The sequence below is a fragment of the Eutrigla gurnardus genome (genome assembly GCF_963514095.1).
Source record: "Eutrigla gurnardus genome assembly, chromosome: 9".
In the NCBI taxonomy this organism is placed as follows: Eukaryota; Metazoa; Chordata; class Actinopteri; order Perciformes; family Triglidae; genus Eutrigla; species Eutrigla gurnardus.
In genome coordinates, this window is record NC_139923.1 from 742,105 (window position 1) to 762,518 (window position 20,414).

Consider the following 20,414-nt stretch of genomic DNA (forward strand, 5'->3'; position numbering starts at 1 on the left):
GAACTATAAACTGAAGCGTTACCTTTTTTTCTGGTTGGAACTGTGCCAAAAGAAGTGGGTGGATGATTTCTTGGATTGTTGTGTTTCGGGTATTTTGTGGACACAAACACCAATATGATGATAATGTTGCTATGTATGTCCTGGATGTTAAATTAGGCAGTTGTTTGCTTCCCCCAAGTGGCCAAATATAAGATAAGATAAGATAGTCCTTTATTCGTCCCGCAGTGGGGAAATTTACAGCTTTACAGCAGCAAGACAGTAAAGATAAGGATAATAAATAATAGACATGCATTAACAAGAAAAGTACAATATAAAAAATATATTTACACTAAGACTATATAAAGAAAGTTAAATAGAGTAGAATGTATAGTGTACATAATGTACAATTTCCAGAATATATACACAATGGACTAGATATTTACATTATAGACAAAGATTGAGCATGGGATGTTATGTTTGTATTGCACTTGTGTAAAATAACAGTATATTACACATGGGATGAGGAGCCTGGTTGTAGTCTACTGAGAGCAGTGCTTGTTGTACAGTCTAACAGCAGCAGGGAGGAACGCCTTGCGATAATGCTCCTTCAGACATTTAGGATGTTTCAGTCTGTTACTGAAGGAGCTGCCCAGTGATGTGATGGTGTCCTGCTGGGGGTGGGAGAAATACATGTAACTTGAAGTGCGGGTGATTTGTAGATAATGTGCTCAGAAATGCACAAGCACATGTCTCCTCCCTGCAGAGTGATGAACACGTATGAAGAATATGATGAAGAGGAGCTCAGTGACTACATTATCCAGCTTGGTATTCAAGACTCCTGCCAGGATGCTTTTCTGAAATCTGCAGCGAGGTATGGAAGCCACATCCAAACTTCCTCCCAATTAAAACAAAACAGTTGCTGATTTGATCGACGCCCGCTGACTGCCGTGTGCTTCCTCTGATCTTGGCTGTTAGTTTAGAAGCAGCGACAGATGAAAATGTGAGAGTCCTGGCAGCCATCGAGCAAGGTGGGTGTGATATAGTCACGCAGGAAATACCACTGAACCGTTCTAGCATTGTCTTTGTGTCTGGTCTGTTGGCTCTCCTCTGTGGTCCTCTATGTTGGTGATGCCAGGCATCAGGGGGCTGACAGACCAACACAGACAGGGCCAGAAATACCCCATGACTAGAGATACCGTAGAGCAGAAAAGGGAGAGGGCAGAACATTTTATTCACTACATTACTGAGTCCTAGATGTTTCTTATTGTTCTTTTTTTCACTGAACCTCTTGGGGGTGTGGTCTTGTTGCCATGGTGACCAGGTGAGGTCTTGATGCTCAGGGGGATGCTGAGGCACAACTTAGCCTTCAGGGAGTGGGACAGTCGAGGCTGGCTTCCTCTCCATCGAGCCGCGTCCCAGCCAGTCCTGGAGGTTCTGCAGACTGTCTTGGCATGTAAGAAAATGTGTTCATTATAACAACATTTGATGTTAATAATGGGAAAGTTGTAAATAACTGTAAGCAATGTATGAATTTACTGAGTGTTTTACAACCTGAGAAAGTCAGTTTGAAGCAGCAATATTGTAGCGCCCTCTGAGGCAGGAATGCAACTGTTCCCACTGGTTTAAATCAAAACCAAATGGGTTGGTGGACCGTCAAAAATACACACAGTTCTTACCGGCTGTATGCCATGTGCACCTGTCATTCAGGGTACATGATTTTGTGCTGCATGTGTCATAGGCTCCAGCTAGCCTCCTCTTTCTTTTCATTATTCATTTGATAATATGTGGAAAGTCTTGCAGAGCCACACTATTAAACATTTTATTCCTATTTGAGTTAGCGTAGGGCTGAACTCTAAGCTAGGCTTATACCTAATTTGAAATGCTTTGGCTGGGTGGTTAATGACACAAGGTGTGACAAACATTTATTTTTTGCTGTAGCTGGACATTAAAGCAGCAGCAAAACACTTTCACATCAGTATCATGAATGGATAGCATTATTGTGCTGCATGCTCCGAAGTGTGACTTCATCATATCACTTACTGCACGAATGCATTTTAAACACCTGAAAGTGTCTGTTTAGTGCCCAGGCTGGTAAGTGACACAGCAACAGACTGTGGGGAAAATAGAACCTCCTCCCACATATAACTGGTGGAGTTCACACTAAGAAATAACTGAATATGAAATATAGGTGAAGATGAAGCATCAGGTCGCTGCCTGAAATAATATTAATCCACAGAGTATGTAACAGGGAAGTAATACAGTCCTCTAGGTCTAAAATAACCTGTGATGTGGCTGCCCACTCATTGTGGTGGCACCTGCCAGGTCAGTACACCCGGCAGGCCGAGAGGAACCCTGAGAAAGGAGCTGCTGACCTGTTTGTTGTTGTCTTTGTGTCGGTGGCAGCTGAGGGGCTGAGCCTGGAGGAGAGGACAGCTGTGGGAGGGGAGACGCCACTGACGCTGGCGGTGAAAGCCGGACTGGTGCAGAATGTGAAATGCCTGCTGGAGCATGGAGCTTCGCCTCACAACACCAACAGCACAAACGAGTCACCGCTGCTGCTTGGTAATGCTCTCCCTGAGTAGAGGATGATGTCACTCTCTCTGCCTGTGTTGTTTGCTTCTTGCTTGGCCGTGCGTCCTTTTGCTGCATGTCGGTTCATATGAGTGTGTCCCACTGTCTAGCTCACGGCTGCAGCTCTGCATTGCTCTCTCTCATACAGCCGTCCCGGCTGATAACGCCATCATGGAAGTGTAACACCCACCCTCTGGTTCTTTCTCAGCTTAACACAAGCCCCGTTTATGCTGCCTTTTCATTGTGGGAGTATCACTCCTTTTTTTTTGCATCATTGTAAAAGGTACCGAGATGGAAAGGGGTGACCGAATGTCGCGGCTCTGAGACGGCGGGGGAGGTCGTCACAGAGCCGCATCAGAGTCGAGGCGAGACGGCATACTTTGTGAACGTAAACCCTTGGACGCGTTGTGGGGAATCCCTCAGGTAAATAGAGACCTGACCCACGGCGAACAGTCGGGCCTCATGCCCTCAGAGCTGGGTGAAAAGCCCTTGGAGCTCGGACCAACACCGGGCAGCCCACGGCCACGCGAACCCACAATTACGCACCGCGACCCGAACCTCTGCTCCGTCCGGAGAACCGTAAACCCTCGGACGCGTTGCGGGGGATTCCCTCCTGGCACCACCAGTCTCCGTTTGTTTCGGTCCCGGTTCTCAGCTCCAGCGGGGGCTATCTCGGTCTCCACAGACGCTCGTTCACGTTCTGCCCTTTGAGCATCCCTCTCACGCAATTCTTCCTCTGTATATTCAGGCTTGTACAGGTACGGTTGGGTTTGGGTGGAAAAAAACTCCTCATCAGAGTCTTCAAAAGTTTCAGTATATTCTCCAAAAGTGTCCATTTCTGTGAGATTGAAGAAACTACTCTGCGTCTGTAGCAATGACAGCAGGTAAACAAACCATTATAGAACCGGTAACTTATAAGTGCTAGGTGATATCAGTCCGCCGCTGCCATAGCCTACTAGGAAGTATGACACGCTGCTGCTGCTGCTGAGACATAAATCCTTAAAAATGCAAGGTTGGTTTTATTTCAAACATTCTATCAACACAGATATGTACATCGATAGTCTGCCGTTACAATTGATTTGCCTCGGGTGCACTGTGGAGTCGGTATGAGTCTTTTTAATGCCATGCTACACTCTTAGAAATAAAAGTGCTAAGTAGAGCCATATAAGGTTCTTCGGCTTGTCCTCATAGGAGAACCCTTTTTGGCTCCAGGTAGAACCTTTTATAAAGGTTCCACCTGGAACCCTTTTAGAGGGTTCTACCGAGAACCCCACATAAAGGGTTATACCTAGAACTGTGTGTGTAAGGTTCCATCCAGAACCCTCAATGAGAGGTTCTACAAAGAACTCATACTGGGGGTTCCGCCAAGAACCCTTTCATATTTCAAGGGTTTCATCTAGAACCCAAAAAGGAGTTCCACCAAGAACCCTTTCATGTTTCAAGGGTTTCATCTAGAACCCACACAAGGAGTTCCACTAAGAACCCTTTCATATTTCAAGGGTTTCATCTAGAACCTACACAGGGAGTTCAACTAAGAACCCTTTGTTTTTTCAAGGGTTTCATCTAGAACCCCAAAAAGGAGTTCCACCAAGAACCCTTTCATGTTTCAAGGGTTTCATCTAGAACCCACACAGGGAGTTCCACTAAGAACCTTTCGTATTTCAAGGGTTTCATCTAGAACCCAAAAAGGAGTTCCACCAAGAACCCTTTCATGTTTCAAGGGTTTCATCTTGACCTCACACAGGGGGTTCTAAAAACACCCCTTTTCAAATGTTTTCACAAATAACCGTCTTGTCTTCTGAGGGTTCTATGAAGAACCATATTGTATTCTACAGATCAGTTTAGTTCATATTATATTGTCGTCATTTATCATGTTGACATTGAACAAACATTCAAAATATTTTAATGAGAAAAACATTTATTTAAAGATAATCCAACAGAACAGGCTGTGTCGGTCCCAGGGGAGAACAGGTCAAAAGTCAGCATAGTTCCAGTGGAATCAGCAACATGACAGGCCAGACACATCATGCTGTCCTCAGTCGTGGATTTGTGTAATCTCCAGCAACGGTGACATGGCAGAAAGGGGAGACAAAAAAGAGTTTTAGTTCCATCAATCCAAGGTGCACTTACTGCGCCTTATTGTAAGCTATCTACAAACAATAAAATAATGCATGGTCCAACGAAAGGAATCAGAGTACATACTGTACTTACTAATTCTGACAGTGGAACAGAATCATGAGAAAGTGAGGGAACCCCACAAAGTTTTCACATTGATTTAAATCATGTTAAAATACTTTTCAGTGTTATGTAACAAGTACTCAAAATGTTACGTATTGTAACAATAATAGAAATCTCGGCAAAACCCTCTTTTTCAAGCCAATGGCACACTTCAGCTTTGTCCAAGCTGTGTAAGTCATTTCTACAAGAAAACAAACAAACAAGCAAACGAACAAAACATAACAAGAAACAAATGCTTAGTCCACCTTTCACCATAAAAGTCCTCAGCTAGGGTCAAGCATGCTGAAATAAGATATTATATTTAGCTCACCTTGATTCTCTAAAGTTTCTTCTGTTCTTCTTTGTTCTGTTCTGTTCACAGTAATCACTATTGGTATGTCTCACCTAGTTTGTAGAGGGTGAAGACCAGACCATATGGTGCAATCCATGGGGCAACCAGATCTTTACTCTCACATGACAGCCACCATGGGGCCAGCTCCCAGGCCCAACACACCAAACCTCGCCCTTTCTCCTGGGAGATTAAGGTTCAATTCCCGGCATCAACAAACCCTGATGCGGTAGCCCCAAAGTCAGTGTTACAATATGATGGAAACGAAAAGTATTTGTATCAGTAGTCACAAGGATTGTATTTTAAACTATTATTGGTAAGTGTTATCAGGAAGTATGTCCCTGGTGACACAGGATCCATGTTTTCAACTATCCCTGAACAACTCTTTCTTCCAAAAACGGTTCTCTGGATAAAAATAGTTCTTACTGGAACCCTTAGTGATACCAAGAACCCTTTTAAAACCCTTTATTCAGGAAAGGGGTTTTAAAGGGTTCTCTGGATCAAAATGGTTCTTACTGGAACCATTAGTGTTACCAAGAACCCTTGAAAAACCCTTTCTTCGGTTTTTCAGAAGCAAATGGTTCCAGGTAGAACCTCAGCCCTTGTAGAAGAACCCTATTGGAACCCTTATTTCTAAGAGTGTACCTAGAACGCTAGCCATAGCACAAGCGAACTCGGCAACTAGAAGAACTGAATGAAATTTCTTGAAAACGTCTCCAGACGTCTCGAACACACCGGCTGACTTGGTAAATAGGTCTTATGTCCAAAATTCCGAACTATCCCTTTAAAGGGATATTTCACCCATTTGCATGAAGCTTTGTATGGTTAGAAACCTTGTGTTTGATGGTGCATCATTCCCTCATTTCCCAGAGACGGAGATCTCCGATTACACAAATATCCTCATGTTGCATCATCGGAGGCTCTTTGGTTAGAGGGGGTGAGACCACAACACTAGTTCCTCATGTCTTCAACCCACCTATAGGGGGCACCACCCCCTGAGACTACAGACCTGTTACAGACCAGTGGTGGGACCCACTGAGACTACAGACCTATTACAGACCAGTGGTGGGACCTCACTTCAGACTCGGGGTGTGAGCAGAACTGGACCGATCCTTTTAGAATAAAAATTCCGCTCTGTACGCCAGCGAATGGTTGCAATCAATGCCGCCGGTCGGGCCGCATCAGTGGGAGTGGCCTCCAGAGCTGTGCATTGTGAGAGTTGTTGTCTTCCATCCACATTTGCCAAAAAGTCACTGTCTGCCTTTTCTCATCAAGAAGGCACCACATTTGAAATTTATTTTACATTTCCACTACATATATGAACCACTTTCGATACACATTCATGTTTCCACCGGTGAAGTATGCCTTTAAGATCTTCATTACATATAGCTGTGTGGTGGTAGGCCATATACCCATAATTCATTGCTGATTGATTGATTCATTGCTGATTGATTAAAACAGACCTGTTCTGTATCTTGCAGCGGTGAAGGCCGGCTCGTACGAGATGACGCACACACTGGTAGCTCACAACGCCTGGGTGGAGCAGGTTTGCCGGAAGATGTGGACGGCGGTGCATGAGGCGTCCAAGCTCGGCAACAGTGACATCATGATGTTGCTGCTGAGGAACGGCGGCCAGGTAAACCAGAGGGACGTGACGGGTGTGACGCCACTCGCCGTGGCTGCTGAGCACGGGCACTTCCACATCACTGAGATTCTGCTGAACTGTGGTTAGTCTGAAGATACAACTGCAGGTTTAGAGACAGAGACACAGTTCCAGTTCTGATTTAGATTTTTCTCCATACCTGGACACACTTTGTATAAAGGTCTAACCTCCTCTCGTCTCTCCCTTTCCTCAGGTAGTAGAGTGAACTCTCAGGCCTGTAATGGGGAAAGTGTCCTGTTTGACGCGGCCGGATCAGGAAACATGGCCTGCATTCAGCTGCTTCTGGACAATGGAGCCGACCCCAACCTGCACAGCGCAACTGGACAGCTGCCCATCCACAAGGCAGCTTACGCCGGACACTACGAGTGAGCTCCTTATGTCTGGCCCTGCTCTAATTTGTAGGCATGCCAGTGTGGCTTTAGATTAGATTTGAAGAAAGCAAATATCTACACCACATAAAATAAATAATAAACTAAATAATACATGTTCAAAAAGGAGTCGGCAGCTGTAATCAGTTGCACCCCTTTAGTTATAAAAATGATCTCAATGCCAATGCCACCCTAAAAGAAAGCCTTGCCACCCCTGCTGCCACCCCAGTTGGCAGCAACGAATTCAAAGAAAAGTTATGTCCAATTTGACATTTACGAGCGCGAATTTCCAATGTCCGACTGCGGGGAATGCAGCACGAGATTACGTCAGAGCAGCAAGACACTGCTTTGTTTGAAAAATTGAGTGGCGCGATTCGCGAAGCGAGGGAAGGTACGTGTCCACAGGCAGCGGTGTTTCCCCGCGTCCCATTCATTGTCTATGTGAAAAGCCGTGCAATGCATTCTGCTAGCGTCGCTGCAAATGTCGAGAGACGGAGCGCGAGTTGGCCGCTCCTCATTTGCATAAAGTTGAAGTCGAATCTATTTTATGCTAATCAGAGGCGCCGGGCTCGACTCGCCGCCTCGCAAACGCTCGCGAAAATCTTCTAAACTGAATGTTGTCGATCTAAAATAAAGACATAGTCAGCAACTGCATAGCTTATTTCTCGCTTAAAATGTTTTGCGAAACACCTTTCGGTGAACTATTTTCGTAAAATAAGAGAAAGTTTCCAAACGAGCCGCCATGAGGACAGCTGTGAAAGCGATCGTCCAATCAGGTGCAGCCATGAAGTGTACGCGTGATTGTATGAAGGAGAGCGCCTGTCAATCATCCTCTAGTGGCAGCCCACCAAGCGTGCAATACTGGGAAGCGGCGCGTCCACTCGCGTTTAAAATCACCCCTGTGGACACGTACCTGGAGCCAGGAGTCGCAAGGAAAGGAGGCACGGGAGGAAAGAGGCAAAAAACTGATTAACTATCTATCACAAAATGAAATAATAATGAAAGCACATTGCTAGTATAGTTGCAATGCTGATTTTGAGATGATAAAAATCAGGTTGAAGAACGTTATTTCGCTAACTATACATGTAATGTTAGCTAGGTCTGACGTTAGTTCTGTGTAAAGTAGGCTAAGAAAGCTAATATTGATTCAACGTCTGTCAAGGAAAACATTGTACTAAAGTTACTTTGAAACTTACAGAAATGAAGAGGAAAGGTAGCATATTTAGTTTTTTCTCACCAAAGAGAAAGGAGAGAAAAATAGAAAATGAACTGAGCAAGGTAGACGGAGGAGATGAGATGGAAGGAGAGAGAAAAGAGGTGGAAGGAAAGAGAGAAGACGAATAAGAGGTGGAAGGAGAGAGAGACATACTATTTCTCATCAAACTGTGATAACTGTGAGTAAATTCAGTATATATACACGTCTGCCATATGTTGCCACCCCTCAAAAATTCCTGCCCCCCTCTCGCCACCCCATACATATTTTTCTAGATCCGCCCCTGTAATGAATCAATCTCAAATTCTGAATCGTAAACCCTTGATGCATTGATCTTTGATCTTTGTTCCGCTCAGAAGATTTGGTGAAAGTTGCGAGTATATGTTCTTCTATAAACCGGGACGCAAGTCAAAAGTTTAAAAATAGCTCTGTGTCCGTAGTTAGACTTGGCTATTTTACTTGTAATAAACATGAAAGAACGTCATCGGCCGTTGTTATTAGTCAATGAATAGAGAGAATGGAGGATAAGAAGACAATATAGAAGCTGAATCTGTTTTTAGTGCAGCTGATTTATGGAGAGATGCAACTATATTACTTTATGTGTATATACACGCATACTCTCGCCACTATGTTCAAAAACTGGCTCTTTACACCACGTTATCGCACAGTAAAACACAACAAAACAAAATGAAAAGATAAGTTTAGACATTTTTCTATACCAAACATTACTCACTAAGCTCTTTTGTTGATCAGAGGGCTAGTGCACAACACTTAGATCAGGGATTAAGCCGGGATTTCACAGTCATCCTGGATGAGGTTAGCCTTGATCCGGGGGCACAAAAGCATGTCTCATATGTTATGGAATAAGTTACCATTGAGATTTATCCTGTTGAGCTAGCCTGCTCCAGATCAGGCTAACAGCCAGGATATGTGATCGTCATTGTGAGTTATAATTGTGTTCATGAAGCTGTTCATATTGTTCAGCAACTGTTCATCAGTTTAAGACCGGTGGTCCGATAACCAGACTGGGAGCCCTCCTCGCTCCCTCTCTGTGATTCTGGGTGAAATGTCCTGATAAATCATTGGGGGCGCTGTTTCATTTATTTATTTATTTGATTAGGACAATGCACATTAATTAACATATCAGAGGGCATCAATGTAAATATGCAGGAGTTAGCAGAATTGCTCAATTTCATCCGTCGTCCTAAGGCAGGTATTATAAAAACATTAAGAAAACACCGTTGTACATCACAGTCTCCTCTACTCAGTGCTCTGGTGTTTACTCTGGAATGTTTTTTCTTCATGAAGGCCTGTAATAGTAGAGGGGCTAGTCCATTCAAAACCTTAAAGTTGAGGCAGACATCCAAAAACAACTGTTAGCTATCAAAGTCCAAGATTTTGTACTTTTTTACAATATATTTTACAATAGTGGTAATCTATAGGTTTTTTGTCAAGGGTTTTAAGTGTTCTTTTGAAGAAGTTTTCTTTTGAAGTTTTAAGGGGCGTTCACACCGGACGCAATAGACGCGAATTGAGCGGCGACTCTACATTGAAAATCAATGTAAATGGCGCGATGACACGCGATTCAGGCGGAGGCGGCGCGAATGGAGCGTCTGGCGCGATGAGACGTGGCGCGAATGGCGCGTCTGACGCGAATGCGCGTCTGACGCGAATGCGTCTGAAGCGAATGCGTCTGAAGCGACGCAAATAAAGTTGAAAATATCGAACTTTCCAGGCGGCATCGCACCGCAACATCCAATCAGCGACGAGTTCAAGTCGACGACGTCACTTCCCTCACGTACCCGTTGTTTACACTCAGACCAACATGGAGGAGAAAATAATTGTTGCTGTGTGTGGGCACCCGGTGCTCTACGACACCACAGCAGTGTTCTACCGTGACAAAATAAAAAAAGAAGAGGCGTGGGTGAAGGTCGGTGAGGAGGTGGGACCCGGTAACTTCATCAACCCAGACATGACGGCGGGTGTTTTTCCGGCGTTTCTGGGACTTGTACAGCAGGTACAGTGCAGCAACGGTGGAGATATCAGCCATGATCGATGTGGAAAGAGAGCGGGAGAAAGGGGCGCCCAAGGTTCAAAAATCAAAAATGAGCGTCAGACACGCCATTCGCGTCAGGGCGCGTCTGACGTGAATGAAGCGAATGACGCGAATAGTCCAAAATGATCAAGCGGGGCGATACAGGCGTCTCACACGATTGTATTCGCGTCTATCGCGTCCGGTGTGAACGCCGCATTAGAGTACTCTCTGATGTATGTGACCATGTTGTATAACAGTAAGAAATATGGCAGTATCATTGCATGCATATAGGTCTTTGCTGTCTGCATGGTCAGGAAAGGTCTTATATGTTTGAAGTTCGATAAATTCAATTTTATTGTATTTGTGATTTTTTAGCATGTTGCTTAAAGGTAAGATTAGAATCAAAGATTACCCCAAGGTACTTAAAGTGTTCAACCACAACAAGTCTCTCTCCACCCACCATGACTGATGGTTGCTGTCCCTCTGTTGGCTGTCATGCACTTTTTTTTGGATTCAAATGTAGACAACAGTTTTGGAGTACTTGTACTTGTACTTGATTCTGAGCCGGAAGAGCGAGTCATCCCCAATCGGTAGATTGTAAGTTCGATTCCCGCCTCCTCCAGTCTACATGCCGTGTGTCCTTGGGCAAGATACTGAACCCGAAATTACCTCCGCCAATGTAGCAGCCCCTCTGCCATCAGTGTATGAATGTGTGTGTGACTGGGTAAAGGAGTCTGAATGTAGTATCAAGCGCCTTGAGTAGCTAGTAGCTAGAAAAGCTCTATATAAATGCAGGGCCATTCACCATTGCATTAGGGTCTATGGAGCAGAGCTGCATTGTATTCAGAACCTTGTCAGAGCTGGAAAATGCCAATCTATGACTGGCCAGTCTGCATTCCAGGGGTGGGGCTTAGTGAATTGATTCCACTGTTTTCTTTTCCCACAGTGCCCTGAAGATGCTTATACCTCTGTCCACCAAGAAGGCCATCAAAGACGCGGGTCAGAGTCCAGTCCATTCTGCGTCAGAGGGAGGAAATAGCAACTGCCTAAAGCTCCTATTGGCCTGTGGCTTCGACGTAAACTATCGCATGAATACCAGAAACTCTGAAAACTACAGTGACATGAGGAGGAGCGCCTTGTATTTCGCCGTCTCCAATGGGGATGTGGACTGCACCAAAATCCTACTGGCAGCGGGGGCAAAGACGGACCTAGACCCACTGTGCTGCATCCTGGTGGCGGTCAGGTCGGGGCGCTATGAGATTGTGAAGCTGCTGCTGGCGGCCAAAGCAGATGTGAACTGTTACTTCATGGTTGTGAGTGACACAGTGTTTCCCACGGCGCTGCAGTACTGCCTGAAGGACGAGGTGATGATGAGGCTGCTGCTCAACAACGGCTATAAGGTGGAGAGGTGCTTTCACTGTCACCACAACGATGGCTTTGATGCGGCGAATGAGGAGAAGGGGAAAATTCCAGTGAGTGAAAGCTGATTCCTTTTTTTCTCTTTTCCTTCAAGCAATAGTTTGATATTACGCAGTTAGCTTAGCATCACACCAAACTGGAAACAGGTAGAAACAGTTAGCCTGGCCTTGTCCAATGATAATAAAATCCACCTAGCAACACTTTCATGTCATTCAAAAATGATCATTATATATTGTTTGTTTAATTTGTAGTTTTCTTGTGAGACGGATGGGATTTTTTTCTGATTAGTGTAGACACAGACTGACCTGAGCCTCTTTCACATGTGGTCCTGAATCTGGTACATATCGCACTACTGGCCATGTGAGCACTATGAGAACGGTCTTGTTGGATTCAGGCATGTTTTCTGGTTATCAGACACAAAAAATGTTTGTTACCTGACAAAACACACCTTTTCTAGATTGCTATAGTATGAGTTCTTCTGCTAAATCAGCGGTTATAAAATCTGCGTTGTTGAGGCAGGCAACAAATATCGGCGAATCATCATGTTTATTAATTTTACATCAAGCTCAAATGAATACCGAATTGTGTTAAACAATGTCGCCAATGAGTTAGTGTTTGTCATTTGTAAAAAAAAAAAAAAAAAAGATCATGACAAATGTGAGAGATCGGATCAGGGGAAAAAAAATCTGAATTGAGTGTTAAGGCTGGGTATAGTAGTCTCACCTGCATACATAAGACCTAAGGTTCTTATTTTTGTCAAGCCATAAACACAAGCTTTACATAATCTTAACCAATTGTTTTGGTTTTGGTTTGCTTAATTTTTACAAGATTAATGTTTTTTGTGCATTGTCCCTGTTTTAAATAAATCAACTCCTATCCTATTCTTAATCATACCTAAACCAGTTTATATGCCTTACCTCATTATGTGACAATATAGCAGAATCATTCAATATTAACATTCTCATCTGGCAATAATGGAGTCGATACTATAATTTCCAGTATAACTACAATTAGTAAACACAGGTGTCACCAACCCAACCAGGACTGAACTCTGAAGGATTCAAATTTTCATTTAAAAAATATTTTTTTCAACCCACTAACATCGTCAATTACGTTTTAAAGTGCATGCATCAAGATGAAGGATTTTGTTCAAATCTTAAAAGGCACAATTTATGCATATATAAAAGAGATTAGAGATTAAATGGATATAATCTACATTGCATATTTAATTTAGCTGAATGTTTTCATTATTACATTAGATTTAAATGTATTTCTTTTTCAACACACACAAAAAGAAATGATTAATGACCTGCTGAATGAACATCCTCCCTCCAGTTCTGCGAGTTCATGAGCCTCTGCTGCATCATGCATCTGTCTGGGAGCGTGGTCCGGACTCTGCTGGACTACATCAGCCATGTCCACATCTGCTCCAAACTCAGAATCCTCCTGAAGAAACAGAGAGAGTGGCCTGAAATATGTCACATCCTCAGTGAGTTTAATCATGATTATTATGAGGTGCATTTGCCAAATTTTCACCCCATTCACACAAGTTGAAATGCTTCAAATCAAGCGAGACATTTGCGTGAATCAGTGTGGAGATTCTCCTCCTGTCATCACTTCAACCTGACGTTTGCTGAATCAGAAATGGAGGAAAAAAATCTTGTATCCTGTGTCTGTGCTCCCCGGGAGCTCTATGATAGTACCTGATATTAGTACAGAGACCAGACCAAAGGGTCTTTTCATTAGGATGACAAGGGTTAAGCACAATCAAATAGGGGCAGCAGGACATTTGATGAGTACAAGAGAAAGGAATATTAGTATGAGATAAAAATAAGAACTGTAAGGTAACACATTTTCTTCTCCAATTCCCCATTTTGTCCTATAGGACAACACTAAATTCACAAGAAAATGTAATCAAATGAAAACATGAAAATTACAACACAATACATCATAAACATCATGAAAGAGTTCTTCAGGGAAGTGGGTAGTTGACTGAGCCATCATTTTAGCAATCACCGTAGCTGTAGTAGTTTTGCATATTGTTCTTACATAAGTAAATAATAAGAGGTAATAAAAAAACAGATTATTCCAACAAAACAACAAAAACAAAAAAACATACTAGACTATATTTGTTTCCAATCATTCAAGTTGGAAAGCTTTGCTAATATTGCTGGTGTGCACCTCATCAGTATTGTGTTCAATGCGTGCAATGATAATCTGTCACAAAAGCACAACATTCAACATAAATCACTGCACAGGTACCACCCTGGGATGCTAAAAGATTGTCTAAAGCTGTAGGCGGGAGGCGAAGGCAAGGTTGAAGTCCAAATTCCTTGTCCTTGTTGGTACTGGAAGGCACGAAGTGACAACTCCTGTGGGGCTCCAGGAAGACACACATGAAAGCTCTCTCTGGATTGTTTCGTATTTTGGTGAATATTTTAAAGGATTTTTAGTTAATATTAAGTCAAAACCATTTTTAAAAAGTCGTACAGTGTGCTCAGAAGACCAACTGCTCTGGATGAGTTTTGCACTTGGAGATTTTTGATCGATTGCATGAAGCCTGGGCTGATGGTGTGTACAAAGGAACAAAGACCTGTGAATACTCCTTGCTGTGACAAGCTGGATTCAACAGAAACAATAGAATCCCTTGAGCAATTTATTGCGGAAAGATATCAACTTGCCCGGATGGAAACTCCACAAGCAAGCTTACCAAGTAATCCTACTGGAGGGAGGAAGAAGAAGGCTAAGAAAAAGTGGCAAGCTGTTTCAGCTGATGCCACCAAATCAACTCCTGAAAGATCAGGGCGTAAAAGATCACGCTCTAAAGAAGTAAGTGATGAGGATGAAGCTGATGGGGTCATGGAGGTTGAGATCGGCCTCCTGAAGTCAATTAATGATAGACTTGCTAAACTGAATGTGTTGGAGGTTATGATGAAACACTTGAATCAACTTAAAGCTAGCCTTGAATGCAGTCGGTGGCAAATTGATGAACTGCTGAGTGACAACAGGAACCTAAAGAAATCTGTGCAGGATATGGAGAGCAGGGTGAATGTGCTTGAAAAGGAGAACAAGCGCCTGTCAGAAACCCTGCTTGATCAACAAGCCTATGAGGAACAACTTGGTTTTCTCAGGAATTGCAGAGGAGGACAGTTTTGATTGTGAAACTGTTGTGAAGACCGTCATGACTGAACAGCTGAAACTGCCAAGTGATGTGGTAAAAAATGTCACTTTCTCCCGAGTCCACAGAATGGGTAAAGTATTGAAAGACAGACCAAGAGCCATTGTTGCCAATTTTGAACATTTTAAACATAAGGAGCTTGTGAAGAGCCGAGGAAAAGAACTTAAAGGCACAAAGCTTGGAGTAAATGACCAATTTCCCCATGAAATCATCAACAGGAGGAAGGTACTCTACCCCATAATGAAAGAACACAGACTTAGAAATGATCGCGTCACTTTAGTGACAGACAAATTGTACATAAATAACCAACTGTATCGTGACCCCAAAACAACTCCCTGGTTATTCTGAGTTGGATGGATATCTGATGCAGGTCTTTAAACTATGGCAATTTCGACGATTCAAATTGGTTCTGTGAATTTAAATCTACCTAAGAAGGGATTACATATTGCACACATAAATGTTTGTAGTTTACCAAATAAAATGAACGAGATCTGTAACATGTTGAAAATCAATGATATGCATGTTCTAGCTATCACTGAGTCACATTTAGATAGCTCTATCACTGATGGGCAAGTCCATGTGGATGGGTATAATTTATAAGAAAGGATAGGAATCGGAATGGTGGAGGTGTGGCAATGTATATTCAAAATCATCTGCCTTTTAAAAAGAGAGATGATCTAACAATTAATCACCTGGAGGCTGTATGGGTACAGATACATCTACCTTATCAAAAACCTCAAATAATTGGATGTGCATATCGACCCCCTTGCTCAAATGTGAACTATTTAGATGACTTATGTTCTATAGTCTAGATAATGCAACTAATGATAATAAGGAAGTGTTTTTTATGGGGGATCTGAATATAAATTGGTGTGATAACAAGAATAGCAATAAAACTAAATTATTGAGATTTACAGAGGGGTGTGATATGAAACAGATGGTTAGGAATGCAAAAAGATGTTCTATAAGGAATGGCATACGTACTGAGACATGCATTGATCTGATTTTCACCAGTGTACCACAACAGTGTTCAAGTGCGTGTGTGTTTCCTGTTGGTTGGTCTGACCACAATATTGTATCCATAACCAGAATATCTAAGATTCCAAAGAGACCACCTAGAATAATAGTAAAGAGGAGTTTTAAAAGATTTAATAGTGAGGAATTTAAGAGGGATTTGGCTGCATGTCCCTGGGAATTAATATTTTTAGAGGACAACTTAGATCATGCCTCTGAATGTTTTACTGAACACTTAACTGAAGTGATGAATCAGCATGCTCCAATTAGGAAACGGACTGTTAAAGCTTGTTCTGCTCCATGGATAGATGACGAACTTAACAAAGTTTTTATGGAAAGAAATGAGGCAAAAGCTACATTTTTAAAATCAAACTTAGAATCTGACCAACGGATCTATAGAAAATTACGCAATTATGCACTGAAATTAAATCGTGGTAAAAAGGCCTCTTTTTATAGAAAAGCATTCATGAAGTGTGGAAATGACTCAAAAAAAACATGGAATACAGTCAGAGGATTGTTGGGAACAAAGGTTGCACAGTATCCAGCATTTGTTGAGGAGAATAGAAGAGTGATCACAAAGCCTGTTGATGTTGCCAATCATTATGCTGTTTATTTTGAAAACAAAATCAACAGGCTAAGAAAAATGACAGATTTTTCCAGTTCTAAAGATACTCTCAATGATCTGATTGATAACAACATCATGCTAAGTAAAATGTGGTCTTTTCCCCTTTCCTTTGTAACAACTGAAGAGGTTATCAAAGTGCTGGAGTCACTTCCTGATGAGAAAGCTGCAGGCTATGATTTAATGGACAACAGGTTATTGAGGTATGCTGCACCGCAGATCACTGCCCCCTTGAGGTATTTGTTTAATTGGTCAATTGACACTGGTCACTTCCCTAGAGTATGGAAGAAAGCTAAGCTATGTCCAATTCCAAAAAATAGTAAAGAACCTGTCTCACCTAAAAAAAGGATGTTTTGTTTTCGGGCTGTAAAGCTATGGAATTGTTTACCTGATCTCACTAGGAATTTACCAGAAAAACATTTTAAACAAAACATTAGGGGTATTTTCTAAGAAGTATTTGAACTCTTTTATTGTAATTACATGACTGTGATTGAGGGTATAGTTTTTATGTAATATTATCTGTATAAGTGTTGTTTTGTGTGTATAATGCCATTCACGTGTTGTAATGTATGTTCTTTGGTTTGTGTCTGTTCTATATTGTGTTTCAGTTATACTGTATTGTGTTTGTATTGTATTCTGTAATGTTTTTATGCTATGGACTCTTGGAAGAATAGCCCAATTGGGCTAAAGAGATCCAAATAAATAAACAATAAACAAACCATTTCCGGTGCCTTTAATACACAATTTTAATGGTCCTGGAACTACACTAAGACGGATGGTAGCAGGGGCATCCATGCACGCCTGACACTTGTTTGTGGATATTTTTTGCAGGGTGAAGTTCTAATTTCAGGTAAAAACTGTTGAAAGTTCATGGGTGTAAGATGTGTGTATTCTGTTGAAGTAAATCAGAAATGGGTAGTCATCAGTGGGAAGAGTTCATTGGTATTATGTGGGATGAATCCACATACATAACTGTTGGTAGAATTGGAGCTTTGGTCAGCTATAATTCTAGGCAGGTTGATATGTGTTTGTAGAAATAATTTGGTCATGTGAGAAATGCATTGGGTCCAGTTTCTTATCTCTGTTCAAGGATGGAGCATTTAAGGAGGGAAGAGATATTGCTAATATACTTTTTCTGGTGGCTCCGTGGTTTTCGGTATTAAGCAACCTTCTGTCCCCATTAGTTAATACTGGTACTGCGAAGGAGCCACAGAAGTGATAATCCGGTCACAAGCAGCAGCCATGTTGGTGTTCTCCGTCAGCATCTGGTGGGAACAGCACCGCTCCGGGTTGTCCTCCTGCTGGGCTGTTGAACTTCACTGGTCCATGTTGGCATCCTGCTGGGCTGTTGATCTTCTGCAGTGTGAAGAGTGGATCCATGTGAGGTATCCTTCACACTTCATGACAGTGTTGTGTTGGGACCTCACCAAGGAGAACAGAGATCGGCCTGCATGGAGGCCAAAAGCCTTCACATGCGGTCAGAACTTCTCACTAAGGTTTTTCATTTTATAAATTTAGGATTGAATTTGCAATCAGACGGTTACGAGCACAAGGACGCAGGCAGGCTGGACATGAATGCACAGTGGTGCTTGATGTAGAATGACGGCAACACCATCTGTTATTGCGTCAACAAATATGGATATTTATCTTATATCGACATTTTGCTTGAAAATATCGAGATATGACTTTTGGTCCATATCGCCCAGCCCTAGATGTACCCCAAAGAGCCAACCTTGTACAGTGGGTAACTGGCTACAGTATCACAAAATGTTTTGTCATTACAACATTGGAATAATTTCACCATCTTGCCCAGCTCCAAGGTGTTGCATTTGGTAGCGGTAGCCACTGTGATTTGGGGAACACCGTCATCCTTCTGAAACATAGGTTGTTGAGTGAGAGATAATTTTACATCGAGTGCAATCCCTGCATGACCAAAAAATATATATCATTAACATGCAAGAGGGAGGTTGCTCCTTCATCTTGCTCAGCTTTTGAGTATAACCAGAATTTGGAACTGCATCGTGATGAGCTAGTCAATGAAGTGAGGGAAACCAGAGCAAAGAGTCAGATATTCCAGAAATCAGCCAAGAAAGGAAAGGAGAAGTGGGTTGTTTGGTTATATGGTCATAGATTGTTTGAAGTTGTAAAGAAAGTTGAGGAGAGGGCAACTGCCAAGCATAGGTCACTGATCGGGAAACCTGTTGTAGCATAGAAAACACAGTATTAACATTAGCATCAGGTACATCAAGATATACCCTATCAGGGGTGCATTTAATGGTGCAGCCAAACTGACATAATAAATCACGACCCAGTAAGTTCAGAGGGGTACCAGTAGCCATTAGAAAGGCATGTTCTCCAGATAGGAGGCCTAATTCCACTGTCATTGGAGAACTTACTGGGTTTTGTTTAGTGATGCCAGAGATCAACGGAGGACAAGTCTTTAGGATTGATGGCAAGTCATATAATTCAGTTAATTTACCCCCCCCCCCCCTTTTTTTTTGAGAAGAGAGAAAAAATCAAATACAAAATGTACAAGCGAAAATAATAATGAAAAATTAAAACCAACAATTATTAACAAGAAATTAAAAAAAAATGAATTTACAAAAAAACTAATATTAACAAAAGGTAAAAATGGGGAAAATTAATATAGACAAAACAACAAACTCGTTAAAGACAAACAATAACACTAAGTACTAACAGTATGTAAAAACTATAATACAATCCAATAATAAAAATAGAAAATTAATGTATTTACAAAAAGACTAAAATAGGTTGAGAAACATTAATTAAAACAGACAAACAAACCAACTAGCTAAAGAAGCGATACTACTCAATAACAAAGGAACAGTGAAGAAAAATTGAAAAAGAAAGTACTCTTAACCACATGGTTTATCACAAACCAGCAGTGTTGTGTTCAATTGTAACCTCCCGAACAACTACTCAATTCCAGCAATAATATCTCACAGTAAGAAAACAACATACAAACAAACAGTCTAACAAGACTTAGACATATTTAGGGCCGCAGCGGGCCTTAAATCATAGCAAAACACAAATACACAACATTGACAAACATGACGTTACAATGAGCTCATACAATACACAAACTGTCAAACAATAAATTACTGTGTTCACAGGAAGCTTGATTAGGTTTAGTAAACCATCCATCCATCCATCCATGTATCCATCCATCCATCCATCCATCCATCTATGTGTTTATTACACTATGAATTAATATAGTAACATATTTTTCTTGCTCTCCAGACAGTCCTCGCTCCCTCAGACACCTCTGCAGACTGGAGATGAGGAGGCGTCTGACCCTGAAGAGACTCAACAACCCTGAGATAATGAACTCACACATTTTCCCTCCCAGATTGAAGAGCTTTATACTGTACCAGGAGCTCGACCTCTACAGCCAGGACCCTGAACACATCATGTGAACATATGTGGATGTTCACTGCAAGACTGCTAGATTTGAAAGGATGCAACAATTTTGTAATCTTTATGTCTTGTTTCCAAGCAAAAATACTTTATAAACTTAAATGTGGACACTAAGAAAATAACTTTAAAAAAAAAAGGTTTGTTTATAAAGTGTACTTTACATTCTTCCAACAATTTTCATGATCACATCCTGGTTTTCAGTTTTGGTAAGCAACACATTAATTTAATGGAATACACAAATTTAATTAGTGCCTTTATGATGGGAGCAGAGTTGATCGTAACAGGAAGGAGGAGCTGCTGGACCTGAAGCTGGTCAGCTGGTCAGCTAGGACCTTATTATTTGACTAT

The 20,414-nt window shown here is 41.9% G+C and overlaps 1 protein-coding gene across 1 annotated transcript; it reads left to right on the forward strand.

Moving 5' to 3' along the window:
• The first annotated feature begins 528 nt into the window (after positions 1 to 528).
• Positions 529 to 20,115, forward strand: LOC311019042 (ankyrin repeat and SOCS box protein 15-like). The gene is made up of 9 exons (XM_084018207.1): positions 529 to 850; positions 955 to 1,007; positions 1,301 to 1,432; positions 2,383 to 2,541; positions 6,598 to 6,843; positions 6,973 to 7,144; positions 11,342 to 11,867; positions 13,150 to 13,303; positions 19,890 to 20,115. Exons 1-9 carry the CDS (start codon positions 702 to 704, stop codon positions 20,063 to 20,065), a joined length of 1,767 nt encoding a protein of 588 aa, XP_083874333.1. The 5' UTR covers positions 529 to 701; the 3' UTR covers positions 20,066 to 20,115.
• Positions 20,116 to 20,414: the final 299 nt, after the last annotated feature.